At 42.8% G+C, this 11,307-nt stretch overlaps 1 protein-coding gene across 1 annotated transcript in view; it reads left to right on the top strand.

Annotated features, from left to right (window-relative positions):
- Window positions 1-11,197, top strand: part of LOC308370466 (tripartite motif-containing protein 2-like) — a 31,191-nt gene extending 19,994 nt beyond the window's left edge. The window contains exons 3-12 of the mRNA XM_080845116.1: window positions 14-254; window positions 677-828; window positions 2,025-2,205; window positions 3,355-4,090; window positions 4,438-4,541; window positions 4,716-4,883; window positions 5,168-5,336; window positions 7,135-7,205; window positions 8,615-8,755; window positions 10,428-11,197. Of these exons, the coding sequence (XP_080701242.1) occupies window positions 14-254; window positions 677-828; window positions 2,025-2,205; window positions 3,355-4,090; window positions 4,438-4,541; window positions 4,716-4,883; window positions 5,168-5,336; window positions 7,135-7,205; window positions 8,615-8,755; window positions 10,428-10,580 (2,116 nt within the window). The 3' untranslated portion in view covers window positions 10,581-11,197. The remainder of the gene's footprint in view (window positions 1-13; window positions 255-676; window positions 829-2,024; window positions 2,206-3,354; window positions 4,091-4,437; window positions 4,542-4,715; window positions 4,884-5,167; window positions 5,337-7,134; window positions 7,206-8,614; window positions 8,756-10,427) is intronic.
- Window positions 11,198-11,307: the final 110 nt, after the last annotated feature.

Below are 11,307 nucleotides of genomic sequence, written 5' to 3' on the forward strand. Positions count from 1 at the left end.
CTCTCTCCAACAGATGCCTACAGAACTACATTCCCCCTCAGTCCCTGACGCTGTCGTGCCCAGTGTGCCGTCAGACGTCCATCCTGCCCGAGAAGGGCGTGGCGGCGCTGCAGAACAACTTCTTCATCACCAACCTGATGGAGGTGCTCCAGCGTGACCCTGAGTGTGCCCAGCCTGAGGCGTGCAGCGTGCTGGAGTCAGTCAGCGCCGCCTCCGCCTGCCAGTCTCTCTCCTGCCCCAACCACGAGGGCAAGGTAAAGAGAGAGACATACACATACACACACACACACACACACACACACACACACACACACACACACACACACACACATACACACATACACATATACACTCACATAAACTCACATACACATACATGCAATAATACACACTAATAGTTACAATAGTAGTTACAATAACTGCTTGTTCATTCAGCTGATTTCACAAGTATAACTTTGATAAGCATTCGCCTAAACCTTCTTTAATCTCAAGTCAATGTTAGTAATTTAGTTAACTTCAGTACATTCCTTCAAATAACTGATTGTTTATTGATTTATTGATTGATTTACTGTGTTGATTTTGTTGCTTTGTCTCACTAATAGACAGTTGCAGCAGCCCTTGATAAAGTGTGTCTGTTTATATTTTCTTCACGCTGGCTCCTCTGCTCCCCCTGCAGGTGATGGAGTTTTACTGCGAGTCATGCGAGACCGCAATGTGCCTGGAGTGCACAGAGGGGGAGCACAGAGAACACGTGACCGTTCCGCTGCGTGATGTTCTAGAACAGCACAAATCAGCCCTGAAGAACCAGCTAGATGCCATTCGCAACAGGTACTTTACTAATAGCTGGCCAGTTCAGTTTCATGTGTTTCCACTGAAAACTGCTGCGAAAGTGTGTGAAAATAAATGTGTCCTGTCAAAGTCATTTACTTATTTAAAGTGTTACCAGAATTTAGTCCTGTCAATCTTTTAAGAAGTTAACATTAAGAAGGTAACATTCAAAATCTTCAAAAATTGTAAAGTTTTTATTCATAGAACAAACGTTTTTCGTAGAAATATTGCCACTTTGCTTGTCTGTGTGTGGAAGTTCAAAGAAAGCTCATTACTGGCCAAATATACTTGGAAGGATTACGCCTTCAGCTCAAAGATCTGCAATACCCACAGAAGTGTACTGCGGAATCATACATGCCTCATTAATACACACATCATTAAGGGTGCAATCGAGATCCCTTCAGGGTTCAAAAGTTTGTTTCTCTTCCTCTCTCAGGAAACTCATTTGTAAAAGACCTCTGGCTGTTTGCAAAATAAAGGATGAATTTTCCATCCTTCATAGAAAGAATTATTTGTGTGGGAAAAGGTTCAACACATTTTTACAAAGGATTATGTTTAACCTTGAAGTAGCCTTACAGTGTAACTTGCAGCCAGTAAAGATAGTGTGTTGCTGTGTTTCGTTTGTGACCCAATAAACCTGACTTTGACTTTAGTGTTGTTAATCAAAGCTTGGAGATTGAACTCTTTCAGGGTACCCGCGGGGTCTTAAAAACGTATTCATTATTTAAGGCCTTGAAAAGGTATTAAATTGTGTCACAGGTCTTAAATTCCGTTCATCAAGTCTTAATTTTTACCCTCCTTCCTTATTTGATACGCCGCCACAACATTTGTTTATTGTTCGTTGTTACAACGAATCTTAGTTACACCCAAACGTCGCATCCAAAATGGTCTGTGTATTTTAGTATTAGCCTCACTGCTAATAAGAGCGAATATTGTAATCCTGCCTTCCTTGGTAAATGGTTCTGTCTTTTGTTCATTAAAGTTATTTGATTGATTGATTAATTGATTGATTTCCTATTTTTTTTCCCATTCATACGCATATCAGGAAAGGTGCGATGTTGGTCTTAAATTTCATTTAAAGTGGTCTTGAAAAGGTCTTAAAAAGTCTTAAATTTGAGATGAAAAATCCTGGGGGTACCCTGTCTTTCCAACGTAAAGTTTGGACCTAACACTGCCATCCTCTCCTCTGCCTGCAGGTTGCCCCAGCTGACGGCGGCCATCGACACCGTGAATGACATCTCCAAGCAGCTGACTGACCGCAAGAACGAGGCGGTGAGCGAGATCAACAGCACGTTCGAGGAGCTGGAGCGAGCGCTGCACCAGCGCAAGAGCACCCTCATCACCGACCTGGAGAACATCTGCAGCACCAAACAGAAGGTGAGCAGACACTGTGTCTCTCTCTTTCTTTCTTTCTTTCTTTCTTTCTTTCTTTATCACTTTCTTTCATCATTTCTCTATCCTAAAGAAACACTCCACGATTCTGGTGAATGGTTGTTGATATTTTAAGCTCAACAGCCAATCAAATTACACCCCTCTCCTCTGTGCTCCTGAGGTAATATGCTGACTGGCTAATTCAGAGAGCTTTGAGCACACGCATACCAGTGAGACTGTGAGAAGCAATTAGCTGAATTTGACAAAGGAGTGTATTGGTTTACAATCGAGGACTATACCTTTTAATTGTGTTTCCTTCTCCCTCGCAGCACCCAATGTACTTTCTCTTTTTAAGTTTCTTTTTTTTTCCATTCTTGCATCGTTCCTTCTCACTTGTTCTGAGTGGGCCCAGGCTCATTGGCATGCTGTGTCAGTATGGCAGCTACGGCTCCTTAGACCAATTTATTTTGATAAGCCTGTCTGACAGAGTTGCTCCCACGGACTGACAACCAAGGCCATTTCAATCTCTTTTAACACAGCTTGGTTTGAACCTCACTGGCTTTCAAAGCCTGTTCAGCTGCCTCCGACAAATGGCGAGCTAAATAAACTCCCCAGTGAGGTTTTTTACCTGAGGAGAAGGTCAATTTAAATTGAACAAGAAGATCTTATGCTCTTTGAAGGTTGTCCTGTGCAGTAATTGGCCTCTAAAAGACTCAATAGGACAGTGCAGAGTATTGACAGGATGCTTGCTGACCTGAATGAAGGTCCAAGCTGTAGACTTTTTCTATGTTTTTCTAAGGTCTTTTGTTTCTTTCTCTTTCCTTAATTGTTCTGTTTCTCTGTGCATTTTCACTTTGACCCTTTTCATGTCACTTATATTTATTTATTATCTTTATCATCCTCTTCCTCTCCCATTTTCCATCTTATTTTTTCTACTTATCTTCTCTTTACCTCTCTTTCGGTCTTAATATTTTGCTATATCTCGCCACTGTGCCTCTCTCTCTCTCTCTCTCTCTCTCTCTCTCTCTCTCTCTCTCTCTCTCTCTCTCTCCCTCACCATACTATCTCTTCCTGTCCCTGTCACTCATCCTCCTCTCTCTCTCTCTCTCTCTCTCTCTCTCTCTCTCTCTCTCTCTCTCTCCCTCCCTCCTCCAGGTGTTGCAGGCCCAGCTGGCAGCCCTCGTGCAGGGGAAGGAGAACATCCTGAGCAGCTGCAGCTTCACGGAGCAGGCCCTGTCGCACGGCAGCGCCACAGAGGTGCTGCTGGTGCAGAAGCAGATGGGCGAGCGCGTGTCGGCGCTGGCCCAGCACGACTTCCCCGAGCGGCCGCACGAGAACGGCCACCTGGACTGCCAGGTGGAGACGGAGGGCCTGCGGCGCTCCATCCAGAACCTGGGCGTGCTGCTCACCACCGCCGCCGTTGGCCACACCAGCGTGGCCACGGGCGATGGCCTGCGCCACGCGCTGGTCGGCCAGCTGGCCACCGTCACCGTCACCACCAAGGACAAAGGCGGCGACCTGGTGCGCACGGGCAACGCCGAGCTGCGCGCGCGCATCCTCTGCGCCGACGGCGCGACGCACGTCGAGGCCGACGTGGCGGACAACAAGAACGGCACGTACGAGGTGAGCTACTCCGTGCGCGGCGATGGAGAGTTCTCCTTCCAGCTGCTGCTCTACGGCCAGCAGGTGCGCGGGAGCCCGTTCCGTCTACGCGCCGTCAAGGCCTCGGATGTGCCCCAGTCGCCCGACGACGTGAAGAGGAGGGTGAAGTCGCCCAGCGGGGGAGGGGGTGGCCACGTCAGGCAGAAGGCCGTCAGGAGGCCCTCCAGCATGTACAGCACCACCAAGAAGAAGGAGAACCCCATCGAGGATGAGCTCATCTACAGAGTGGGTGAGTAAACGCATCCCCTGCCTAGAGAGACTGTACTTCCCTATACAGCGGTCACCACTATGGTAGTTTCCCAGTCTATGCTAGTTTCTCATCGTTTCCTCTATCGTGTGTTCCATGAACTTTAGATAAATTGTTCATTCCTTAAGCACTTTATGTTACTAAACTTCTGTTAATTCTACAATTAGTGGTTTGTCGACTCGAATAGTGTGCATGAAGAGATCCTTGGCTTAAAGCTTAATGACACTGTAAATATAAGTATATATAAACAATTTGTAAAATTTTGTGTCACTTGGAAATGTGCTCATGTGTCGAGCGTCTGAATGTGTTGTGCTATTGATTGTCTCTAGGTACACGTGGTCGTGAAAGGGGGGAGTTCACCAACCTGCAAGGTATTTCTGCCTCCAGCAATGGCCGAATTGTGGTGGCTGACAGCAACAACCAGTGCATACAGGTTAGTGCATGTCAGTGAAAAGCACCTTTTAAGAGATTAGTTAAGGACTGCCGTAAGTAACAGATTATAACTCAGAGACATGTCGTTTTTATAGATTTTGCAGGCTTTGGTCATGTCAATCAAGATAATCCCACTTATTTCAAACTAACCCCCCTCCCCCTACCCGCCTCGCAGGTCTTCTCAAATGATGGGCAGTTTAAACTGAGGTTTGGGGTCAGAGGTCGTTCCCCAGGCCAACTGCAGCGCCCCACTGGGGTCACTGTAGATACCAACGGTGACATCATCGTGGCTGACTATGACAACCGATGGGTCAGCATCTTCTCTTCAGATGGGAAGTTCAAGGTAACTGTGTGGGGACAACATGAAATGCTCAAAACATTACTCTGAAATTAAATTGCATAATAATACTAATAAATTCGACCAGCGAGAACCACTTTATCTGCAAACTTCTATATCTCAAATTATGAGATATGGTTTAAATTCCAAGGAATTGGGATACAAACAGACTTGGAACAAACCGACGTGCATGTCTGAGTCTGTTTGTGTCAAACCATTTCCTTAATCACCAACTGTCAAAATATATCACCTCACAACATCGAAAACATGTCTGGCTTGCTCCTGGACAGAATAAGATCGGAGCAGGGAGGCTGATGGGACCAAAGGGAGTGGCGGTGGACAAGAATGGCCACATCATCGCCGTCGACAACAAGGCCTGCTGCGTCTTCATCTTCCAGTCCAATGGCAAACTCGTGACCAAATTTGGGGCGAGAGGAACATCAGACAGGCAGTTTACAGGTACAGAGCGACGTGTGTAATGCAGCAAACTACCATTTGCCTAACATTGTTTCTACAATTACCACAATTAACAATATAGTGTGTTTTTCATTACAGGTAACATTACATTTAACACACAGAGCATTCAGCACAGTATTCAGTTCAGTGTGAACACTCTCTCAGACACCCTGTGTTTGTCTGTAAGGTCTGATTTAATTTTCTCATAATTTCATATTTACACTCTTCATAACCGCAGTTTGTCAAGTAGTCCGTCTAGGTCTAATCAGCACTCTATGAAGTCTCTATAAATTCGACATACAGTGATCCATATTCTCCCTGAAATCTTGTAGCCAACAGTCAGAGTCCTTTGGTACAGAGGAGACGGTTCACTCTTGGTAATGACTTCTAGAGTCTAACAAAGAGGAACCAGAAATAGATGGAAATGCTGAGAGGAAGTCAGTTTAATGATGGACCATATTTACACAGGCTTTCTACCAATGATTTGCATGCCCCTTTGAAAAAGCATGTCCTCCTTTCATGCAGTCATTTTAATGCCTAGCATTCATTCATGGTCCTTTGATTTGAGGTACTGCTTGATTAAAGCCACTGTTTGGATGTGGGAAAGGTCTTTTGAGTGGGTCGAAAGTCATTACTGAGGGGAGCATTCAGTACATTTAGACCATGAAATCGCTGTGTTAGGCTACTTGTCATGTGGTGGAAGAGCAGACTGTGTCGAAGATTCGGATTGCATGCTTCTTTTGTTCCCTCCTTTGCTATTCATTGCCTGCCAATTTGCATGACTTAAGTCGGGCCATGTGTAGTGCCAACTACTATGTGTTAATCACGGCAAAGGGAAATATGTCCTCATCGTGATTGACTCTTTAGTAATGTGATGATTATATGATTAGTATTGATCTTGCTTATACTTAGCCGGAAAGCATTTAACGCAGTAGTGACATATATCATTACATTTGATCATTACATTCGATCCAACACCTGTGACAAATGCACTGAGAATTTGTAAACACCTCCTTGCATTTCACATATATAGAAATAATTGGAATCCTTGTGATTTACAACTATGAAGATTCATATTTTTGAAATAAATTAATTGTGTTTCGGTTATTGTATGCTACTTGTGGATTGGTCAGATAGAAGCAATGGGAGTGTGGCCATGGACGCGTCCCCTTCCATTGTTTATTTTCTGAATGGCAATGCTGACGTCAACCTTTGTTTTATTCCCCTCCAGAGAAGAGTGGTGCAAACAATGCACTGGAGCAAAAGCTTAGTAAATCAAGCCCAGTATTCAGTAAGTACGCTACTCCATGTGTATGTTACCTGACTGTCTGTGAATGTAAACACATACTGGGTCATTTGTTTCTCCCCAGTTTTTTTAAATATTTGTCTAGTTTCTAAATCATTTAGTTTGTCTTTCTCTTTCTCTTCTTTTGTCCTTCCTTCCTCTGTGTGTGTGTGCTTTATAATTTAAAACGAGTTTGAATTTGTTATGGTAAAGTACTTAGTTAGTGTTTGTGTGGTTGCGTCCTGGTTTGCATTTCATATTTTGCAGCATAAACAAAATTAAAAAGGTTGCATCATCTCTTTGAACCCTTTACAGGGGTCACCATAAGTTATAATAAATGGTAAATAAATGGTGCTGGTGTTTTGTGTTGGAGACATTTGTCATCACTTTAATATGGAGTTCCCCAGCGCAGACAAAAGATAGATGTTCCTACTCTGTCAATGATTCACCCTCCACTCTTCCTCTCTCTACCCCTCCCCTTCTGTCTCTCTCCTTCTCTTTTGCACCTCCCTGAAGGCCCACACTTTGTTGCCGTGAACAACAAGAATGAAATCATTGTGACAGATTTCCACAACCATTCCGTGAAGGTAAATGAATGTTTTTGTTTGATTATTTGTTTCATGGTTCACAGCAGCTATGTTACCATGCAAAGTTTAGGTCGTTACATGGAGGAACTTCATTCTTATTGGGCTATTAGTTGTACAGTCATGGCCAAAAGTTTTGACAGTGACACAAATTTAGTGGTTTGCAAACTTTGCTGCTTCATTTTCCATGGTGGCGATTCACATTGTTGTGCAGAGTGATCAGATGCATTTGAATTAAATGCAAAGAACTTTATTGGCATAAATAAAACATTACGAAAAAAACTATTTCACTGTATTTTGGCCCGACACAAAATAGCCAGCTAACATAAAGTATACTTTAAGTTACCATCAGCACAGGGAAAAGTGCGAACGAGTACAAATCAGGTGAAATCACTCTATCATTCTGATTGGATTATAAAAGCAGACTAATGGCAATAAAAGGAGGGAAGAAGTGCTTGAAATCATTGTCTTCTTGTGTTAGCAATGGTTACCTCCAAAGAAACATGTGCAGCCATCATCGCTTTGCATCAAAAGGGCCTCACATGCAAGGAAATTACTGCTAAGAATATTACACCTGAAAGAACCATTTACCTGATCATCAAAAACTTCAAGGAGAGAGGTTAAACTGCGGTCAAGAAGGCTTCAGGATGTCAAAGAGAGTCCAGCAAGCGCCACTGCATGATTCAAGAATGGTATCAAAACATCCTCCAAGAGCAACTTCTCCCAATGATTAAAGAGCAATTTAGTGATGATCCGTTCATTTTCCAGTATGATAGATCACCACGTCACAAGGCATAAGTGATAATGAAGTGGTTTAGAGATCATTACATTGACATCTTGGATCAATGGCCTGAAAACTCCCCAGATCTTAATCCCATCAAGAGCTTGTGGTTGATCCTCAAATAGCAGAATAAGCGACAAATTGTGATCCACTCTGAGCACTAATGAGGCAACAATGGATAACCATCAGTCAGGATTAGGCCCAGAAGCTGATATCCAGCATGGCAGAGTGAATTGCAGAAGTTATGAGGAAGAAGTCACTGTAGTCATCACTGTAAATACTGACTCTATGTATACATTTGATGTGTTTGCCAGTAAAAGCCTTTGAAACTTAGGAAATGCTTATAATTGTTATTCAGTATACCATAGAAACATATGAAAAAAAAAAAATCTAAAAATACTGAAGCAGCAAAGTTTGTGAAACACAAAATTTGTGCCACTGCCAAAACCTTTGGCCATGACTGTACTGTGTATGCAATGCTAGTCCCCATGTAAATGGAGCTAGTGTTTCTCTCTTGTGCTCCCAAACTGGAAGTTTCCATGTGCTGTCAGGGATAGATATGGTCCATATCCTGTTTTAGGAGAGGTTATTTGTCTTGATTTACGATGACCCGTCCCCACATTTCTTGTAGGTGTACAGCGCTGACGGGGAGTTCCTGTTTAAGTTCGGCTCTCACGGTGAGGGCAACGGGCAGTTCAACGCCCCCACTGGGGTGGCTGTGGACTCCAATGGCAACATCATCGTGGCCGACTGGGGAAACAGCCGGATACAGGTAGGACAGCTGGAATAAGAATTCTGTATTTTTTTTTCACTTGGTTGTTTTGTCCTGAATCAGAGGACACACACTGTCACATGAACAAAGCAGAATGCCTAGATACATTTGAAATCATAAACAATACGTGAAATGGATTCTTTACTATTAATGTATTGTGCTGTGCTCGTCATAACAAAATATAGGGTGGAAAGGTCAAAGAAATCTGATGCTATGAAAAAGATTGTACACATAACAGCTACAGAACTATTTTGATTATAAAGAGTAAATTGATTATAATACAAAACTGCGGCTGCTTTGTTTAGCTACAACGTGAGTCCAGCCTCGACCTTTTAGAATCATGTTTCATGATGATCATTAGTGCTCTTAGCATAATCGAGTTTAAGTCCTAGAGATAATTGTTCTTGTTCAGGTGAACCCTTTTACTTGTTTAAGGACCATCTTTGCCTGTTTCAATATTTTGTGTCTGACACACTGTTAAGTGTGTCTCTACCTCTCTTGAAGTGGTGATACAAAGGTAACTGTGAGAATGATGAGGTTGAATTCCTTTAACCCCCTGGAGTCAGAGAGCAGGCTGACTGTGTTACACTGATTGTTTGATGATGCTCTGATATTTTTTGCACGTTTCATTTATCTGCCTATTTACAATTAGTTAGTAGTATGCATTTCATGGCCATATTGTGTGTCCAATCACCAGAAGATAAAGTTATGCAAGGAAAAAAGTGTTCAGCTATTTAAATATTTCCTTACTGTGGCGACAAAAAGTAATATCAAAAGAGTGTAAAAAAAGTATTGTATACGTACAAGAAGGCTGTTAGGTGTACAGTTCAAGGCATCTTGCTCAAAGTGTTTAGAGCCACGCTTCGAGGCAGCTTCTGGTTAGCTGCAGGCAAACGTCACACGTGTACCGCCTATCCTCGCTGACAGGTGCCAGGCATGGCCAGGGTCAGTCTTGGTCACCCAGGCACCGTTTCGTGGCTTCCCCCTTAAGCTGCACAGTGTCCCCAGTGAAGGGCAGAGGGGGATCATGGAGCACACAGACAACTCTCCTCATCAAGTTGATGAAAATCTCACTGGTCTTCATCAGTGTCATAGTTCTCTGCATCAGGATATAATCACTATCGACTTCGTTCATCATTGCGTCGTGCCCATTAAGTAGGCCATCTTTTTGCAATAATGAAAGATTTACCACCACAAAATACATTATTTCTTTACTTAACTGATCACGGCATTACCATCCTTTTCCCGCCTCGACCTTTTTTTTTTGGTGTTCAATGGTGGTTAGCAAAACATTAAACGGTGCATTACTGCCACCTCATGGTATGATGAAGTATGGAAGGTGAATCTACCTCTAACCATAAGCATCATAGGATAAGTCATCAAAAAAGTGGCTTTGAAACACAAACACATACACTTCTGTTTGTCCGTGCATATCTATTAATATAGCTAGCATTTTTTGTTGATATAAAGTAGTAACAAAGATTCAATTAATTTAGGAGCAGCATTGCAGTCTGTTCAGTAGAATTGATTCAGGGAAACCCCTTCAGTAATCCTGAAAATACTAACCAAAGGAACAGGATGTTTGAGCCCTACCTTTGGTTTGGTTTTCAAATCCTGTTTCTGCCGTCCCCATCCACATTTATGTCCCATTATCATGCTCTTTGTTTTGTAGGTATTTGACTGCGCAGGGTCCTTCCTGTCCTACATTAACACCACGGCGGACCCCTTGTATGGACCACAGGGGCTGGCGCTAACGTCGGACGGCCATGTGGCAGTGGCTGATTCCGGGAACCACTGCTTCAAAGTCTACCGCTACCTGCAGTAGCACAACCCATGTGTGCCAGGTCAGCGGCAACATACGACCACATCCAGCACTGAACAAGGACACAATTAAATGTACTCAAACAGGGTGCCATGACCTTCCTGTTATTTGCCGTTTTAATTTGCACATATTCTCGCTTCCTTTTATGTAGTTTTCTCAGATGGGCATAGGAACCATTTACAGTTTCAGTATCAAGCCTGATAAAAGAGAACAGAAGGTAGGACACTATTGAGAGGTAGTTCCTGTTTATTCCTAGAACTGGTCGGAAGAACACACAAGTAATATCACATTGTTAAACTATTGAAATACAGATTTTGTGCTAGCATGAGCAACATATTTATAGCAGACGATCGATTGGCTGTTTGCTTCTATGTAGTTACCCAGGTTATTTCTACTGGCTTCTCTGTACATAAGATTTGGCGGATAGTCTAACTTACTGAAGGATGACTTCTATATGGGTCAGACAGTGCACGCATAGTTGTAAAACATATCATTTCAAAATGATCTTTTAGATTTTCCAAAATTCATCGGGGTCAGGTGGTAGCCCAACAGTAATCAAGTCATGCAATTTCTGCCAAACAATAACAATATAAAACATGCCACAATTAGATGCCAACAAACTGTACTTCATCTTCATATTGTAAATATAATTATAAAATCCACATTTCAGACATGCTGGTAGGATCACATAACAGTGATTATTGTATTTAAGTTTCTTCAGAAGGAATTG

This window comes from Sprattus sprattus, assembly GCF_963457725.1.
Source record: "Sprattus sprattus genome assembly, chromosome: 9".
In the NCBI taxonomy this organism is placed as follows: Eukaryota; Metazoa; Chordata; class Actinopteri; order Clupeiformes; family Clupeidae; genus Sprattus; species Sprattus sprattus.